The 18,723-nt window shown below is 49.2% G+C and overlaps 7 protein-coding genes across 7 annotated transcripts, besides 3 other annotated features; 2 read left to right on the forward strand and 5 right to left on the reverse strand.

Annotated features, from left to right (window-relative positions):
• Nucleotides 1-551: 551 nt before the first annotated feature.
• On the reverse strand, nucleotides 552-3,154 carry FPSE_11044 (uncharacterized protein; the record flags this gene model as incomplete). The annotated part of the gene is made up of 2 exons (XM_009264161.1): nucleotides 552-1,805; nucleotides 1,853-3,154. The coding sequence occupies 2 exons, from the start codon at nucleotides 3,152-3,154 to the stop codon at nucleotides 552-554; spliced, it is 2,556 nt and encodes an 851-aa protein (XP_009262436.1).
• Nucleotides 3,008-3,079: a microsatellite.
• Nucleotides 3,155-4,370: 1,216 nt separating the features above from the next.
• On the forward strand, nucleotides 4,371-5,575 carry FPSE_11045 (uncharacterized protein; the record flags this gene model as incomplete). Its single annotated transcript, XM_009264162.1, has 4 exons — nucleotides 4,371-4,599; nucleotides 4,703-4,758; nucleotides 4,825-5,276; nucleotides 5,326-5,575. 4 exons carry the CDS (start codon nucleotides 4,371-4,373, stop codon nucleotides 5,573-5,575), a joined length of 987 nt encoding a protein of 328 aa, XP_009262437.1.
• A 2,065-nt stretch (nucleotides 5,576-7,640) lies between these two features.
• Nucleotides 7,641-7,671: a microsatellite.
• A 1,209-nt stretch (nucleotides 7,672-8,880) lies between these two features.
• Nucleotides 8,881-9,549, reverse strand: FPSE_11046 (uncharacterized protein; the record flags this gene model as incomplete). The annotated part of the gene is made up of 1 exon (XM_009264163.1): nucleotides 8,881-9,549. One exon carries the CDS (start codon nucleotides 9,547-9,549, stop codon nucleotides 8,881-8,883), a length of 669 nt encoding a protein of 222 aa, XP_009262438.1.
• A 640-nt stretch (nucleotides 9,550-10,189) lies between these two features.
• Nucleotides 10,190-10,214: a repeat region.
• A 190-nt stretch (nucleotides 10,215-10,404) lies between these two features.
• On the forward strand, nucleotides 10,405-12,255 carry FPSE_11047 (uncharacterized protein; the record flags this gene model as incomplete). The annotated part of the gene is made up of 4 exons (XM_009264164.1): nucleotides 10,405-10,940; nucleotides 10,990-11,222; nucleotides 11,273-11,769; nucleotides 11,815-12,255. 4 exons carry the CDS (start codon nucleotides 10,405-10,407, stop codon nucleotides 12,253-12,255), a joined length of 1,707 nt encoding a protein of 568 aa, XP_009262439.1.
• A 585-nt stretch (nucleotides 12,256-12,840) lies between these two features.
• FPSE_11048 (uncharacterized protein) lies at nucleotides 12,841-13,348 on the reverse strand (the record flags this gene model as incomplete). The annotated part of the gene is made up of 2 exons (XM_009264165.1): nucleotides 12,841-13,175; nucleotides 13,234-13,348. The coding sequence occupies 2 exons, from the start codon at nucleotides 13,346-13,348 to the stop codon at nucleotides 12,841-12,843; spliced, it is 450 nt and encodes a 149-aa protein (XP_009262440.1).
• A 599-nt stretch (nucleotides 13,349-13,947) lies between these two features.
• FPSE_11049 (uncharacterized protein) lies at nucleotides 13,948-15,303 on the reverse strand (the record flags this gene model as incomplete). The annotated part of the gene is made up of 1 exon (XM_009264166.1): nucleotides 13,948-15,303. The coding sequence occupies one exon, from the start codon at nucleotides 15,301-15,303 to the stop codon at nucleotides 13,948-13,950; it is 1,356 nt and encodes a 451-aa protein (XP_009262441.1).
• Nucleotides 15,304-16,040: 737 nt separating this feature from the next.
• On the reverse strand, nucleotides 16,041-18,654 carry FPSE_11050 (uncharacterized protein; the record flags this gene model as incomplete). Its single annotated transcript, XM_009264167.1, has 18 exons — nucleotides 16,041-16,147; nucleotides 16,196-16,248; nucleotides 16,299-16,544; nucleotides 16,593-17,296; nucleotides 17,343-17,483; nucleotides 17,531-17,581; nucleotides 17,634-17,641; nucleotides 17,691-17,787; nucleotides 17,840-17,847; nucleotides 17,900-17,933; nucleotides 17,989-18,055; nucleotides 18,118-18,146; nucleotides 18,192-18,228; nucleotides 18,278-18,324; nucleotides 18,376-18,384; nucleotides 18,432-18,478; nucleotides 18,535-18,543; nucleotides 18,606-18,654. The coding sequence occupies 18 exons, from the start codon at nucleotides 18,652-18,654 to the stop codon at nucleotides 16,041-16,043; spliced, it is 1,743 nt and encodes a 580-aa protein (XP_009262442.1).
• Between the last annotated feature and the right edge of the window lie 69 nt (nucleotides 18,655-18,723).

Below are 18,723 nucleotides of genomic sequence, written 5' to 3' on the forward strand. Positions count from 1 at the left end.
TCGACACCATTTCTTTCTTTCTTTTTCAAGTGGTATTTTTAGTGTCTTTACACAATAAAGGAAAGGCGCTAGACTTTTTGGTCGACTTGACTCAAGTCTGTTCGAGTCAAGGTTTCACATTCACATGCATTTTCTGCTTCTACTTTTGCTTTTTGCTTTGCCTGGCATAACATGACATGACATGAGCATGAACCTGATTCAAACCGCCGAAAGTCACATGGAAACTGCTTCAATCCCAGCCAATCGGTAAACGTCCGTTTTAGTACACTTCTTTATTCCATTCTATAACTCTTCTTTTTTGCCTCTTCGTTTCCAAGGGCGACGCCGACTCTAATTATTCTATGTGTATGATAGATAATGCGTGCACTATATACAATACTCGTAAATGAAGTTAAGAAAATAAAACCCAATAACCTTCAGCAAATAGATAAACTGCACCCGTCATTCTGTTCTTGACGTGTCGCTGTGCTTCCCTTCTCATTCCCGCGTCGTATGCTCGCACATGTATATATATATATCATTACAGTTCATTATAAACTCAAATCATCTCTCTAAAAGATGAACGAGGCGACAAACACGAGACACGTGTAAGCCGTAGTCACCGTGTACTCCAGCTCGAACCACGCCGCCTGACCGCCAAACGCAATCTTCTTGCTCTGCGGCGTCGGGTGCGCCACCTGCGTCTTGGGATCGCGGTTCAGCAGGTCCTCCCGGTCGGGCATCGCCGGTGGGTCGATCGCATACGAGATGGGCGTCCAGAGGGAGCTGCAGATGAAGAGGAACGTCAGGGGCGGCCAGAAGGCGTGCGTGAGAAGGGCGGTGAGCGTGTCGCGCACCGTGTCTGTCGTCACGAACGACCGGAACGACGTGAGAACCACGGCGACGAGGGTGAGGTACACGAAGAAGAGGTGGAAAAGCGCCATGTAATTCACGAGAATGCCCCAGAGTCGGCGGAACATGTTCTTTCGGAGCTTGGCGTCGCGCTCGTTGAGGGCGGAACCCAGAGATCCTGTCGGCTTGAAGGCTTGCGTTTGACCACCGAGCCATGTCGGGAGAACGAATGAACGGATAATGCACAGCGCAATGTAAGGAGACATCCAGAGCTGGTATCGCGAACCTCGTTGGCCGGTGTGGTAACCCGCGGGGATGAACAGAGCAAACTCGCAAAGACGGTTCGAAATGACGGACGCGAAACAAGCCCGGATCAACCACCGGAGCTGCTCATCAGTTGCGTACGCAACAAGAGGCTTCTGCATGATAAGAATAACGGGAATGGCGAACATCGAAATGGTGAGAAGAACAGTGTACAGACTCAGCGAAGCGTACAGGAAACCCGAGAATCGCTGAGCGGCAGTCATTTGGCGAACCTTGTCACCGTAGAGACAAAAGTTGAGCTTGAACGAGGTGTCGACCGTTCCAATAGCCCATCGTGTACGCTGCTTCAAATGACCACCGTAATCCTCAGGAACGGTACCAAACTGAAGGGGCTCGTGGATGAAAGCCGTCTTCCAGCCCTTGCCGAGCATCAGTGTCGAGGTAGCGACATCTTCAGCGAGAGAACCGAGAGGAAAGTTGCCAATCTGGTCGAGAGCTTCGCGACGGGCGACATAACCGGATCCAGTACACCAAGCAACGCCTAGGGCATCCTTAATAGGCTCAATGACGTGCACGAAAAAGTCGAGACTCTGGGCCAGGGGATCAGAGGGAGGAGTGTTGTAGAAGAGTTGAGGTGGACAGGCGAGAGCCATCTTGGGGTCGATGAGCATGTGAGGGATGATAGCACGGAGCCAGTCACGCTCGGGAATCTGCAATTATAAGTATGTTTCAATGTTGAGACGTCAAAGGCACTTACCATATCGGCATCCAGAGCAGCCATGAATTGACCAGCTCCTCCAGGTAGCTTGTGCACCTCGTCAAGACCATAGTTGAGGTTACCAGCCTTGAAATGATGGGGCTGCCCAGGAATCTTGACTCGCGCCATGTAGTACAAGTTGGGGTATGTCATGGCCAGCTTGTTACACTGGTCTTCGAGACCGGCAGACTTTCCATCGTCCAGAATGATAACTCGGTATCGATCGCGGGGATAGTCTAAATCGCACGCCGCACGCACAGTGTCCATGACCAGATCATCATCCTCGCCACAGCAGGTGATAAAGGCATCAACAGTGGGAACGTCATTTCCTGTCACTCTCAACTTGGGGCGCTGCCTCTTCTTCATAGACATCATCGTCCACATGTTGTGCATCAGCGAGGGAATGGCCACGGCAATCTCAACGGCAATAAACACCCACGCTCCTTCATATGTCTGTCCTGCTGCATCCTGGGCCCAGATAACACAGGCAATTCTCAAAGCGAGGTATGCCATGTACAAACCCGTGTTCGTGAACGTCAGCAGGGGCACCAACTTGAATACCCATCTCCTCCACCCCTTCCAGATATCGGCATCGTCACGCTTATGAATCGTCTCAATAGCGCTGGTGTCGACGATGTACTCCTTGGCGAGCGTGTTGTCGCTGCTGTTCTGGGGAGAACCGTTTGGCAGTAGGGCTGCTAGACTGAGGTGGCTCTGGTTCTGTTTGTCACGAGAAAAAGTTTGGTCAGTGACATTGGACGACTTGTTGACGAGGGTGCGGACGCTGGGGCTGGGTACCATTAGGCTGGATGGTCTCCAGTCGACTGACGAGTTGCCTGCGTGGTAGTGCAGGCGAGCAGGTGTTTCTTGGCCGCTACGAAGAGACGGTGTTCCTGAGCGAGAACCGCCCGGTGTATCGTGGAAGTACTGTCCCGGGCTGTTTGCAATGTGAGGGGGCCATTCAGGCGCTGGACTATAGTCTTCAAGGTGCGCGGGCGAAGGACGAGAAGGTCTGCCTTGCTCAGTGATGGATCTACCCTGCTGCATATCTTCAAACTCTGACTGGTATGGTGAGTACGGCGTATAAGGTTGCTGATGCTGCTGCAGCTGCTCAGGCGGACCATACGGCGAGCGCAAGTCTTGCTGGAAGTATTCCTGCTGTTGTTGCTGCTGCTGGCCGTGGTGAAGCTGTTGTCTTTGCTCATGCTGCTGCTGATGTTGACGCTGAACGTCGATTTCTACCATCTCTCTATACTCCCTGTCGTGCTCGTCTCCATAGTCACGATTCCCGTTCCCGTTCATGTTTGCAAATAGTAGAGGTCAACGACGCATGCGTCGTGGTGCCGGTTCCCCTGGTCCAAAAAAGGCGTAGTGACTATAAAGTTAATTGAACGCTGGGCGTATTGGCTTGGCGTATAGAGCCTTTGGCTTTCTTCTTGGGCTGATGAGTTTGTTCCTTTTTTAACGAGTGACTGGCTATTCTGCAACGAGGGAAAGAATATGGAAAGGGAAAGAAAATACCAAGAAGTATTCGAGAATAAGAACAAGAGAGAGAAAGATGGTCCAAGTCGGGAGACAAGGGAGGGAGGAGATGGGCCGAGGGGGGTGTGTCATTTGAGTTCCAGTGCGAGACTGGCACGTCCCAATGGATCCCGTCCCAGTCACTGAGAAATATGTACATACAGGTGAGTACTTGACTACTTGTCCAATCAGTAGAGACTGTTCATCTCTTGTGTCTGTAGAGCCTCCAATCAAGGCCTCCAGACAACCCTTCACCCATCTCCACTGGCTCACTGTATCATCCATGGTTAGAGGATACGATACTTTTGGATAGCGTGTATGCGTGTTTTATTCTTGGTACCTGTTCCAAACAAGCTCAAGCTCCAGCCACTGACTAGACTGGTTGCAAACACACAACACGAGCGAGAAACCGTACATGCCGAAGAGCGATAACTACCAACTGACGCATGCACTAGACTAAGACCCAAGGCTTTTTACTAGAAAAAGCTTGGTCCCAGGAACCGACTGTCATCCACCCCTCCCCTACCTTTCGTATCGAGAGATCTAGTGGACCGATACGACTCCCGGACCAGGGCCATCCTGGTATAGATCAGGGGTACATTCAGCTGGTGCGATACGCTATCAGCTCTTTCTTTTTTTTCCTTTTCGCCCTGCTTGATTGGACTCTGTGAGTGACTGATTGACTGGTAGCATTTTATGGCATGTCGGTATTTATTATTCTCACGGGCGTAGTACAAAGACACAGGCTCCGCTTCAAGGGAGGGTGAGGGGACAAGGACCAAAAGAGGGAATACAAGCATGTGTAAAAGACGGTCTCTACCGGGTTCTATTTGTGTACTTGCAACCAGAAAAGCTTGTTCTTTTTTTACCCTCCCTGCGTTTATGCGTAGTGAACGTCCCTGTGTTTTTGTCTGTATCTGTATCTTAATCCCACATGTAACTTGGCTCGAATCCAGTACGACGCTCTCTCCTCCAACTCTTCTCCGTCATCGCCATCATGACAATTCGGTTCCTCGTCAACTTTGGCCTGTTGGCCTTGCCCATCGCCATCACATTGGGCGTACTCATCGGTCTTCAAAGCCAGCGTGAAGCAACAGGCGGTCCTCCCTTGTTCAAGCCCGATCCCAAGCCGACCGGTCCCAAAAAGAAGACAGGCATCACGACTGAGCAGCATTGCCAAAAGTCATTCGGTATTCATCCCAAAACTAAGGGTCAAGAATATACACGTGAGTAGTACATCTTTTTCGGAACAAGTCGAGTCAATTCTCGTGCGATGCATCGAGGCGCCAACTTGTGCGACGTCAATTGAGTGCTAACCGTTTGATGCAGTCAATCCTAACCAGTGGGGTTGGAACGAAGGCGACGATGGCGGATTATGCTTATATGTAAGTTGTACAACGTTGTGTTTATTAGATGGCACTCATCTACAGGCTGAGGACTAACATGCCCAGGTCGACATGAACAACAACGAAACCTACGCCACGAACCAAACTGCCCCTCGCTGGTCCGTAGTATGGGAATACCCTCAAGGTCCCGAAACAGCTCCTGTCCACGCCTTCCCCAACATCAAGGTCGATGGCGATGTCTTCCCCGCCAAGCTCAGCTCCATCGATAAAATCGAGGTTGACTTTGAGTGGACGTACGCCATTGGAAACAAGTCTGCCAAGGGTGCTAAGCAAGCAACCAAGACGGACCTCACAGATCTCAAGGACCATTTTCTTAACGCCAACGTCGCCATGGATATGTTCATGGACAGTGACAAGACCAAGGCGCAGGACAGTGTGGATGCGTCGCACGAAATCATGGTGTGGTTCGCCGCTATTGGACCTGCTACTCAACCCCTTGGTTTCAACGTCGACGGCTCGAATCCGCTTGCGAAAAAGACTCTTGACGGTACTGAATTGTAAGTTTTGGCTTGGTCATGTTTTAAGTGCAATAATTAACTCTTGCAGCAAACTCTACTACGATATCAACCAGGCCAAGCAAAAGGTCTTGACATGGTACGCCGACACACCAGCCGAAAAGTTCGACGGTGACCTCTGGCCATTAATCGACGAGATTCTCTCCATGGACAACTCCGATTACCCTTCGGCATCAGATTATATTGGATACATGTCATGGGGAACAGAAGCATACTCTGTCAACACGACCGTGACATTTGACGTCCCCAGCTTGTCAATAAACGTTGGAAAGAAGGCTTGAACATTATAGATATGCATTAATGTCTTTTTTTATTTTTGCTTACATATACCGAGTTATTACCCATCTATAGAATAATGAAGCAGCGCATTTGTTTAGTTACCAAGTCAATTATTTACTACAAGACACGAGTTCAACATGCACGAAATAAACAAAAACGGCAGCCACGGTAACCAACCGTGATAAACTCCCTTTTGCACAGGTAAAAAGAGGGGAAACTAATTACACAAAACGCCGTGGCTTGCAATGCATGGCTAGGCTGTGGTGTGAGCAGAAATGGCGTCCAAGTGGCGGACGGCGAGCGCGAAGAGCCTTCGTATTCCTGTTGCTATTATGGTGGTTTGAGACGGGTTTTGAAGGGAGACTGATCAACCCAGGGTTCGTACATGGTAGGCTCGTGCTTCCAGGTGCGGATGCAGTACCAAGGGAAGGGTTCGCCTGGTCTCTTCTGAGGAGGGGGGTGTGTTTAACGTCAGATCAGCGTTGAACTATGACTTGTACATAGTGCTGTGTTTGAACTGTGATGGTGCCGGATGAACCGAGAGTGTTAAAAGTCAATTGAACAGCTCCTTGACCCTTATAATACCAATAACCATTCATTCATTTTACTTGTATCATGCTATAGCAGATATTCTCAACGGTCACAGTGAACGTGCCCATCGGTCGTAAGGCGAGACGAATGAGCCTAGGAAGTGCCGTGAAGGGGTTATCAGCGACTTGCGTAAGTGACAGGGACTCCGACCCTGGCCAGGCCTCCACTGGTGATACCAAAAAAACAACCCCTGTCAGGCCTGCCCTGCCTTGATATCCATGCAAACCTAACCTGCCGTCAGCTGGCATGAGACGACGATACACAATGGGATGGTAAGCTGTTATCAAAGGGCATTATTGATTAGAGATGCAATAGTTTGTTGACCTTTGATGCTTTTACGAGATGCGAGATTTATAGTGTGTGATGATGTTGACAAGTCAAAGCGACAGACGCCACTTTGTGACCAACAGACAGACAATTGCTTGCAGGGAGGGTCACAGTACTGTGCTGTACCAAACAGCATACGTAACCCCTTCGACTTGAACAGTCATAGATTTGTTCAAAGCTGCAACATGGCCAACATAAATGGATCCATCCTTTTCTTGTTCCCTCCCAAAGAGCTCCATTGAAGTACCGCCGATCACTGAGCAAGCATCGTATCAGTGGCATGATAGACAAAAGAACTCGGAGTAAGCGGATGCCCGTTGTCTTGGTGCTCGGACATCAAAGCTCGTGACGGACCGGGTCGAGTTTACTCTGCGTTAGTACCTACCTATCCAATCATGAGAAGATTTGCCAGTCCAAGAGGTCATTAAGCCACTTCTGTACTGTTCTCACACGAGCAATAACATCTAGCATTACTCTCAAGAGATTGAGTATTTGAGGTTATCTTGAGTAGACAAGTGCTTATGCTTAATTGACTCTGACTCTGACTCGACTCGACTCAACTCCAACCAAAGATACCTCTCGATGACCCAAACTCGTCCAAAAATAACTCATCGTCGATCTCACCTGTTTCAAGCCAACATTTTGTCTTGCCATCATTCGACGTCAAAGAACCTTGGCCCCGAAATTAAGCATTGCCCAGCTGTGGACTCTTGACTTTGCCAAGTAGCTAGACGAGGACACACACACACACCCCTGATGGGTCGCTTGCTCGGTACCTTGCATCGGGTGGTTTTTTTTCTTCCCTTGGCCTTTTCTTAGTGCGACGGCGAAGCCTTTAAAAATTTGACATGAATTCTTGGTTGTCCTGATATGGTTAAAGAGATGAAGGTTCGTTAGGGCTGGGCTAGAAAAGAGAGAAAGCTTATCTTGGTCAACAAGCTGTGAAATTAATTAAAGATTAGCAGTTCAATGCCCTGAAGCTGCAGTGAGAGGCCAGGATTGTTCCTTGGTTGGTGAGTGATACAGGGGTTTTCTTATCTTTGCGGTTGACGACCAACAGTATATCCAACTGAACTAATAGATTGTCGTGCAAACATGATTTGAACCTTTACCAGTAAGGTGCTAACACTAGAAGGATTCAAAAGATGACATTGCATTAATTGCATTACATTGCATTGCACGCCGGGGATGGTGTGATTTGATCCATTGCGGGAGGATCAGCACTTGGACCAACTGTCAGCACTTTGTCTGGCCAATTCATCCACTGAATTACAGTGGCCTAGAGGGGCACACAGTCCATAGGTCAATATGCTGTGGACTTTGATGCTGTGTTTTGGTGTCTCGGACCAAGAATATTCATGATTCATTTTCATTCTTTAATGAGACTTTTCGTTTCATCAATTCTTGGAGGTCTAGACCAGCCCAGCCTGCTGTAGGCATCCCCCAAAGACTGCCTGCTTGTGTTGTCTCCATGTGATCGTGAAGCCTACAGCACAGGACAGTCGACGTTGAGGGATTTACCCTGTACTACCTACACATTGACAGTCAATTCATCAAACCATGGTACATATTACCTCATTTGATGTGCAATATCCTTCGAGTCGTCAAAACAAAGTATTTATAGATTGGAACTTTTACAGATTGGGCCAACGTCACCCAAGACGCAACAAACGCCTCCATTTGCTCACAAACACATATTCTCACCATGGACCTCAATCAACTTACCCATGGTGATAACACAATTCATAAGCCAGACACATTCTCTTATGCTTATTTTACCTGCCACGAAGCAGGTCAGACAGATATGGCCTATCCACATAGACTATTTGTTGACTCGACAGATCGTGAAACACAATGGGAATGTAAAAGGCATCCTTCGCTCAGATATCCGGATCGTGTCTCATCGGAGCCTCCCTTTAGCCCACACTGAGATCAAATAATAACAAGCCCGGCAGTATCCAGTATGCTTTTGCCCTTGTTGAGGTCAAGCTGTAATCACCATTCCATATATCGTAGCCCGTAATGCTTCGGGGAGAAGGATGTGGCTTTCTGCATACTCGAGTGACAAACTGCCCGAGACATTGAAGATTGCATTGCACAGGACGGCCGCTTCCCTCGGTCCCCCGGAACACGATATGCGAAGCGGCTGTGGCGTTTCAATTGGGACTCGAGGTGGTGGGATGCTCTATCCGCTGCTGCTCGACGTGATATGGTTGAGATTTGTGAGTCAACCAAGTATGTCGTTGAGCGGATTGGAGAGCGCTCGTCAACTGACATCAGATATAAGCTCTTCGAATATGCCATAAACATCACAGTCCGACCTTCTGTACCGGGAATTGCTGCGTGTAGACGCTCCCATTACTCGAGAACATGTCTACTGTCGTATCGTCTATCGAGATCCATCTCCACCCTTGTCAGAATCCTTCAATGCAGCACTCAACGTTTTCCTCGCTTTCGCTTCCCTCGCCAGAAATGGCCCGTTGAAGATGCTGTACAAAGGCATATAACTGTTCGCATGATCGGGCGCAAACTCAAGGGTGCAATCCTTGCCCAGCATCCCCTTTGCAATCTTGACGGTCTCGCTCAGCACGTCACTTCCAAGACCGCGACCACGATACCGCGCCCTCGTCGTCCATCCACGGATAATCGCCTTCTTTTCGGTGCGGTCAAGTCGAAGAATAACAGCCCCGATAATCTCATCTCCGAAACGAGCTCCTATAATGGTATCCTCCTTCATCCAGTCTAGCCAGTTGGTTTCTTCAGCGATGTGGATATATGCGCTGGTGAAATAGCGAATTGCGACCAGGTAGGTGAGAATGATGCCGGGGTATATGATGAGCATGATGCTTATGTCGTTGCCGATGTTGGCGCCATAGTGCACAATTGCGAGACACGCTGTGAAGATGGAGAGGGAGATGGGGTGAAAGATGAGTGCGCGCGAGGCTGATTGGCGCTGTTGTGCGACGCTGTCGACGATGAGTTTGAGGGCGTCCTTCTTTTCTTTTGGGTCGGTGAGGATCTCAATTGCGAGCGGAGGTGGCTCTACTGATTCGTACATTGTCGCAGATGTGAAGAGATGTGCGAGAGTCGCAGACGGTTGATGTCAATGGCACCTCACGCGAGAAGCAATGAACCAGAAAAGAATGTCGTAGCAGAAGCAAAGGTGAAGCAATCCTCAACGTAGTCCAGGTCCAGACTCGCTAACGGGAATAGACTGGCAATGACACGCAAGTAATCAAGCTGAAGCCGTGATAGCCGATCCTCACTGACTTCGGTGTCTTAAAAGGGTAACCTCGTGCGTTAACAAAGCGTCAGAAACGATAGCGCCAGACGTCTCGGTGTCAGTAATAAGGTGTTGAGATGTTAAGCATACAATTTTGAGTGATGCTACCTAAGGAAGCGGGTCGGAAATAGCGCCTTCGTTGCCGATTTGCCGATACCCCAGAGGCTCTGTCAACCAAGCATTCTTGGCGCTGGGGAGCACGTGTAGCCAGCGACGACTTCTTATTTGATCATGGTATAAGTGTCGTGTGCTCCTTTTCAACACCGAACATTTTTGACAGGAATCTCGAACAGAGCATGTCCTCCGAATTGCTCATTTGACTGGATGGTTCATTGTGGGTATGGCGTTGCAAAGTTGCACTTTTCGGTTCGGACGGCTCGACGTTGATATGAGCAGAGAAACCAAAATGATATGCTTATAATTTTAAAATAATATTTATACTGCAGAGGCGATCATTTCATGCCACATCTCTTGGCTTGGTCTTGGCTGCAAGGATCTTCTTCATCTTAGAGTGTGTCTCCGCGGTACACAATCGCAAGCAGCCTTCAAATCTTCACCATCTATCCTTGACATATTTACTATTTATCTACTTTAATATTTATTACTCTTTGACTTGCTTTACTTTACAAGATGGCCCAAGAAGCACGTCCCGTCGCAAAGACGAGTGGCGGAAATAATGCCTTTCACAACTTCCACAACGACTTTGCCCACATCGCCGACCCCAACGAGCGACGCCGTCTCGCCCTCGCTGAGATTGACAAGGCTCCCTTTGGATGGTACCATGTCCGAGCATGTATCGTCGCAGGTGTTGGTTTCTTCACTGACTCCTACGATATCTTTTGCGTCTCCATGTTGACCATCATGCTCGGCATCGTCTACTATCCCGAGAAGGGCAAGTTGCCCACCAGCTCTGACAACGCCATCAAGCTGTCTACTTCTGCCGGTACGGTGATAGGACAGCTTGGTTTTGGTATGCTGGCCGATATTGTCGGTCGAAAGCGCATGTATGGTCTTGAGTTGATCGTCATCATCTTTGCCACGCTTGCTCAGGCCCTGACTGCTGGATCGCCTTCCACCTCCCTCGTTGGACTTATTATCTTCTGGCGTGTTATCATGGGTGTAGGCATCGGTGGTGATTATCCATTGTCTTCCATCATCACTTCAGAGTAAGTACGTCAAGCTCCTATTTCAAGTCAGTCGCTGATCTTTCATCAGGTTCGCTACTACCAAGTGGCGAGGTGCCATGATGGCTGCCGTCTTTGCCATGCAAGGTATCGGCCAACTTGTCGCAGCTCTTGTCATGATGTTCCTCACTCTTGGCTTCAAGTCTTCTCTTGAGCAAGCTGCCGATACAAAGAGCTGCACTGGAGATTGCCAAATTGCCGTTGACAAGATGTGGCGAACACTCGTCGGCTTTGGAGCTGTCCCTGCTTGCATTGCCCTCTACTGTAAGTCATCATATTCTTGGCATGTGAATCTATCTAACTAACTTCACTAGACCGTCTTACTATCCCTGAGACTCCTCGCTACACCTTTGACGTCGCCCGTGACGTCGAGCAGGCTGATGAGGACGTCAAGGCTTATATCAACGGTAAAAGCGAAGGCAACACCGACGAAGTCTCCCGTGCCCAGAACCTTCAATCCGCCAAGACCAACCTTGAGGTCCCCAAGGCTAGCTGGAGAGACTTCATCCAGCACTACAGCAAGTGGAAGAACGCCTCTCTGCTCCTTGGAACTGCTGGTTCATGGTTCTGTCTGGATGTGGCTTTCTATGGTCTCTCTTTGAATAACGGAACTATCCTCAAGGTTATTGGATATTCAACCAAGGATGCCACCAATGTCTACGAGTTCCTCCACAACACAGCTGTTGGAAATATCATTATTGTCTTGGCAGGAGCTGTTCCAGGTTACTGGGTTTCTGTGGCGACTATTGATACTCTTGGACGAAAGACTATCCAGCTTGGTGGTTTTATCATACTGACTATTCTTTTCATTGTAAGTTATATGTGTTGATGATATAAACCCAACTAACATTCTCAGGTCATGGGCTTTGCTTACAACCACATCCCCTCTAACGGACTTTTGGCTATCTACGTTCTTGCCCAATTCTTTTTCAACTTTGGTCCCAACACCACTACCTTCATTGTACCCGGTGAAGTATTCCCTACTCGATACCGTTCAACCTCCCACGGTATCTCTGCTGCCAGTGGTAAAATCGGTTCCATCATCGGCCAAGGTGCCATCTCCATCCTACGAACCCACGGCGCCACAGACAAGAACGAGGCACCTTGGATGGACCACGTTCTTGAGATTTACGCTCTTTTCATGCTTCTTGGTGTCTTCACTACTCTGTTGATTCCCGAGACTGCTCGCAAGACTCTTGAGGAGCTGTCGGGTGAAGATGACTACGCCAACCATGATCATGCGTTGGAGTCAGAGACTCAGGTTAGTCACGACAAGGCTGGGCGAACCAGCGTTTAGGAGAGTGTCACTTTGGTGTGTGAGTGATGCTGATTGGTTTTGGAGGTGTGTGGATGGAGAGGTTGCAGGTTAGTTGGATGATGAAACTTGGCAGATCTTGGAAGCGCAGAACTTGGAAACACATTCCTTGATTCTTCCTTGTAATACATCAGAATGCCTTGGGGTGATTTAATATTTACTAAAGAGTCGAAACATGATTCCCAAATACTTTTGTAAAAAGAACTACAGCATATAGCCGTTTTGAACAGTATATTCATTTTCTCATGTATCATCTGAATCCTCGGCATCTGTTTATTATACCGTGAAAACCGTACCCTGTCAAAGTGACGGGTTCCGTAGTTCGGATATTATCGCCAGATCGGGCAGGTCACCAAAAAAGCCAAATTCTGGAAAACAGTTCAGTTTACTCGTGGTATTTCGCTAGTCATAGCTGTGTATATTCGTGATTAAACATTCATGTAGCACAGTTGCTCCTCCATTAACTGGCCTGATCCCATTATCCAAGCCCGTCAACCCGAAGGTATAACCATCCAGTCCATTCCCAAAACACCGATACTAAAAGCACTTATTGTTTCTCAAGGGTATTTACTCCTTCTTGGCACCGCCGAGCAGTCCTCCAACAGTGTTGCCAACGCCCTTTCCAACATCTCCCAACCCCTGGGCAGCACCCTTTCCACCGCCGACGACAGCGTTGGCAGTGCTGTTCATGGCGCCCGCACCAGGGGTATTCTTGTTTACGTAGCCACCATCATCGTCCTTGCCCTGTCTCTCGGCTCGGTTGACGCCTTCCTTGGAGGCTAGGTCGCCGACGGGTTGGAGGAGGCCGCCTTGGCCGACTTGGCTGGTGGCGAGGTTGTGGACGCCGTCTTGGAGGGTGTCTACTTGTTCGATGCCTGTGACCTTGGTCTTGTCGAGGTTTTCTACACATATGAGTGTTAGTGATGTTGCGAGGTAAGTGACAGTAATGAAGAGACGTACGCTTTGTGGCATAGCTGGCCTTGTTGTCTTTTGTGAACCAGCGAAGATAGACATCCTCGATCCAAGGAACCCACTTCTCGTACTGGTCGTTGTATGTAGCCTTTGTCCACTCCATGATGAATTATGTATAGAAAATATTAAAGCTTTGTATTTCTAGTTGTCTAGAACGTTGCGGAGACTCTGGACAAGAACGAGCCGAAGATGCAGATTTATACGTAAATCACTCCCATGATGGAAAGGATACGTCATATCACAAGCAAGGATCTTCTGATCTGAAACGAGCAGACATCAGATCCTCACTGGCTGTTTCGTTTACCTGATGGGTGGTTGTGCAAGACGCATTGTGATGCCATGCTGTGGTGTGGCGCGTGTCGAGTGCTGGAAAACCTGCTTTGTGGCACAGTGACGTATCATTCCAAGGATGAGCCACATAACACTCGGCAGATGACGAGAGATTATTCCTTCATCGGATGAATTAATCTGGGCAGACAGGGGAGGATAAAAAGTGATTGGCTTGAGGGAAAAAATGTAAAATCGCCAATCGGTACAAAGACGATCAAGATTAAGGTTATGTGGATGGAACGCTTCGACCACGCCAACGGGTTAACAGACGATCATAACGCAGGTTCCTGGCTAAAACAATAATCCGATCGGTGGCTTCAGGTACAGCAAGTGAAAAGCTTTTATATGTCATAGTCTAAGATGCTATCTAATCTAACCAACGTACTGCGCGTACTTGGTCCACTCCTTATCCGCCTTCAATCTATCCATATCCTCATCCCTCAGAGAAAGCGCCGCACAGAACTCGCCATCAGGCTTCTTGGGCATAAAGTACATCAAGCTCTCAACGGGCTCAAAGATTGGCCGTCTCACAGTCTCGGGCTTGCCCAGTCCGAACCCAAAGTCGTACTCCCAGCATCCCACCTTGGCCCAAGAACTCAGCATGATGCTGGTAGATGGGTCCGCATCAGCCGTCAGGGATACGTTGGACTTGTCGGGGTTGTTGTGCAGGTACGTCGCGAGACCTCGTGTTCGCTGGCGCATGCGCGCGGGGTCGAGTTCTGAACGAAGGCGTGATGCTGTTGCGCCGAGTGGCTCGTTGGCGATTTCACCGACGGTCGAGTTGTGGTAGGTCATGTTTTGAAGAAGGCCTGGGTAGTTGTTCGAGACACCCATTGGCGGTCGAGCATCGACAGCACGGCAGAACTCGGTAGGTGCAGAGCCGTCGATTCTTTCGAGACGCACGCGCGAGGCCGATTTCCAGATAAACGCCGAAAGAGCATCATCAGTCGACACGAACTTTGTCGATGCGTCAAGAGTCTTGGTAGCAGCATCCTTGAGCTCTGACATGGCCTTGGGGCTGAATGTGAAGAACGCCCAGCTTGCACTGACCGGCGTGAGAACAGCGTCGCCACCAGCTACATCAGGTTTGACAATCTGATGATCTACCTCAGGGCCAATCTTGTAGTTCTCAAGGAAAGGAACTACCGTCGTGCGATCGAGGTTCATGGCCGTCTTTTCCTCTTCGGTGAATGGGTCGTTACGGCACGCCTTGGAGAGGAGACGGATCATCGCATCTTGACCGACCATATCCATAGCACCGTGTTGTCCGTTGACAGTGAGGATGAGTCCGCCCTCGATGAAGTTGAGCTGCAATAGAATTACAGGCTTTGGGTCGTTGGGACCAGTACCAGGTCCAATAGGTAATGTCTTCCTTGGTGCGATGATGTTCTCGTCAAACATCGCCATAGGGTATCCCGCCTTTCTCATACCCTCGATCGTCGGCGCTGAAGGATCATCGCGGAGGTCTTTCACTACAAGACGAGGAACGTCCTCAAAAGGGATGATAAAGGAAGTTCCTGTGTTTCCTTCGCTAATGCCCTCGGCTTTCACCTGGCCTGCGACGAATGGGAAGGCTTCGGAGAAGCGCTTAAGACCTTGCTCGAGGGTGCTGACAATAGTGGGATATTGAGAGGGATCGGAGACGGGATAGAGGAGACTGATTTGGGTGTAGATCGAAAGGAGACCTGGTAGTTGGCCGAGGGTGTCGAGCTCTATCTTGAAAGCCATTTTGGTGGTGTTTGTAGATCGCTTGGTGTTGGTGTTACAGAAGGTAAGGCCGCTAAATTATAGAGGTGCTGCGCTAAGAAAGATGACGCTTGGGAACAGAGTACAAATCAGTGATTCTTGCTTGAAGATTTTGCGTATTGGCGACGCAACGCCAGATATAAATACAGATTTTAAAATTTGTTAGATCCATTCAACCTCTCTTTTTGATCTGTTGGCAGCAATCAGGACCCTGTTTCTTTAGGCGACTCAGGATGAGTCGAAGTTGGATCATTTCCCATTCGAGATTGTTGGTGGAACCGTTGGTCAGGCCTAACAGTGCTCCACCTGAACAAAGCGCTATGATGATAGCTTCAAACACAAGCTGCCAGGCCGTACGCTTCACAATTCTTTGCCGAGTGACTCTTAAGCCTCTTGACTTGTTTCAAATCTTGACCGCGATTTACTTGGTTAGTCTACCACAGGTTGCGCGCCAAAGAAACTCACCACACATCATCACTAGAGCGGACCTAGAACTTCAAACCGAGAGCACTTCAGCCTGTAATGCAACCAAAATTTCATTTCTATCAGTTTTCTCCCAGGTATTGTTCATTTTAAGCACCCAACGCCAGCCATGCAGTCTAAAAAGCCTCATTATCTCACGTCCTACGTAGTTCTAAGCCCGTGTACCTCCATATCCCTGACCCAGTCTATTCAGCCCGTCCCAATTGTGTCTGTGCGTATCGATCGACTCTTCCATTCTAAAAGTTGGTGACATCGCTGACTCCGTTGGAGGAGCTCTGCTTCTTGTGGGCGGCCTCAATTATCTCATCGAGACATCCTGAGCTGGCGGCGACGAGACCGAGCACTATACAAATATTAGTTTTAGACCGGTGATTTGGGCTGAGATACTCACGCGAAGGAGCGGGCGCCAAAGTCTTGGACTTGTACTCGGGGTGAGCCTGAAGGCTAATAAACAGTTAGCAATCAACATGCGCGTACGACAGACCAATACTTACCCAACAAAGAAGGGGTGGTCCTTCAGCTCAATGGTCTCAACTCGGACACCTTGGTCATCCATAGAGGTCAAAGAGAGGCCAGCCTTCTCGAGATCCTCAATGTAGTCGGGGTTGACCTCATAGCGATGTCGGTGACGCTCCTCCACAACATCAACTCCTCCGTACAAGCCTCGGAGCTTGCTCCACTCGGTGCCGGGCTTGAAGTGAGACGTACGGCTACCAAGTCGCATGGTACCGCCCATTTGCCTGTCATTTATTAGCACGTATCTCCCACGCCGGTCGTAATTGACTTACTCCTTGGAACCCTCAGGCATGAAGATGACAACGCGGTGCTCAGCGGTGGCAGAGAACTCTTCAGAGGTGGCGCCCTTGAGACCCATGACATTGCGGGCATACTCAATGACTGCGGTTTGCATACCCAGGCAGATACCAAGGTAGGGCAGCTTGCGCTCACGAGCCCACTTGGCGACATCAACCATACCCTGAATACCTCTGGTACCAAAGCCACCAGGAACAATGATACCCTGTGCGCGAACAACGTGTGCCCAAGCTTCGTGGAACTTGCGAGGGTCTTTCTCTTGCATCTCGGGCTCGAGGTGCTCAGAGTCGATGGAAACGAGGTTCAGTTTTCGGTTGCATCGCATAGCGGAGTGCTCGAGAGCCTTGTGGACACTGAGGTATGAATCGTCGAGGCTGACGTACTTGCCGACCAAGATAATGTTGACGGGTTCGAGGTGTCGGTCGGGGACGACAGTCTTCTTCCAGAGATCCCAGAGAGCCTGACCCTTTTGAGCCATAGGAGGGGTGACCTGGCACTTGTCTAAAGCTAAGCCCTTTTGCAAGAGCTTGAGGAGACCCTCCTGTTCGAGTAGAAGGGGAACCTGGTAGATGGTGTCCATGTTGCGCACACCAATGACTTGCTCGTCCTCGACTTGGCAGCTTCGGGCAATCTTTGTGATGGTAGCTTGGTCCAGCTCTCGCTCGCATCGGCAGGCAATCTTTGAGTTATTAGATAAGCTCGACTTCGGGACGCGCGATACATACGACATCGGGGATCAGACCGGCACTTCGCACTTGTCTAATGGCATGCTGAGTGGGCTTTGTCTTCTCCTCTCCATTGATAATAGGGACATAAGAAACGCTGATGCTCAGGAAGTTGTCGCGACCAAGTCGGTGTCGCAGTTGCTTGTATTTGTCAGTTTTGCGCCTTCAACGAGGAATTGCTGTCTTACAGAGAGGGCCTCAACGAAGGGACCAGACTCGAGATCACCAATTGTGCCACCCTGATCGTAACATTAGTCATAAATCCTGTTTCGCGCAGAAGATGGAACGTACCAGCTCAACTATGACAAGTCAGTATTTTGGTCCAATTCCGGTCTCAGAGTAACGTACTGATGCAAACGTCAGGTGCTTCTCCTGAAGCGTCCACGGGAATCTTGGCGACGCGCTCAATCCAATCCTGAATGGCGTCTGTGATGTGAGGAACGACCTTTAATGGCGTTAGTTCCGTTATTTGATGGCTCATTTGCTGTGTAATGTACCTGAACAGCTGCATCCATCATTAGCACAGGAACAAGGCCGCTACATCAAAGGGTACATACTCTTTCCCAAATAGTCTCCTCGTCGCTCCTTCTCCTGAAACGTTTATATTAGTCGCCAATCGTATTCCGAGGGATCGTGTGGTTCGTACAATGACCTGCTTGTAGATCTTGCCGGTAGTGATGTTGCTGTCACGGCTCAATTGGATGCCGAGATATCTGATCCCGTGTTAGTCTTGGTCGTGGGATGTTTGGCTGAGGTTATGTGTCGAAGAACATACCGCTCGTAGTTTCCAAGATCGAGATCGGTCTGAAGAGTCAGCGCGAAGTTTTATATCGGTAAAGACTAGCGTACCTCGCCGCCATCGTCGAGAACGAAGCACTCGCCGTGCCTGGGATTCGTTAATTTAGGTGCAACTGAGCAGCTCAGATCGCACTTACTCGAGAGGGTTGAGAAGGCCAGCATCGGTGTTGATGTAGGGATCGGTCTAATCGTTTGTCAGAGTCGTGAAAAAGTCGGTTTGTTGGCGGGGTATTACTTTGATCGCCTGGTCATGTTAGTCAAGTCTTTAACTGCGGATCTTCTATATCATACTGTAACTCGAAGACCAAGAGTCTTGAGAAGAAGACCAGCACTGCTGGCTGATGGGATTGTTAGTCGTTGTGAAGGCCGTGGAAGGTTCGTGAGTCATTCATACCAATAATGCCTGGAGAGAGATCACGGTTAGTTGACAAGTCAAGATTGCGATGGAAGACCAGTCGAGCTCACCTTTGCCGACACCGGAAATGACTCCGCCGCTCACAAGAACAACCTTCATATTGACTTTCTGTATGTTCGATTGTTCGTTTGGTATGAATAATTGTTGGAGCTGTTGCTATTACTTGGC

The sequence above is a fragment of the Fusarium pseudograminearum genome, chromosome 4, assembly GCF_000303195.2.
Source record: "Fusarium pseudograminearum CS3096 chromosome 4, whole genome shotgun sequence".
NCBI lineage: Eukaryota > Fungi > Ascomycota > Sordariomycetes > Hypocreales > Nectriaceae > Fusarium > Fusarium pseudograminearum.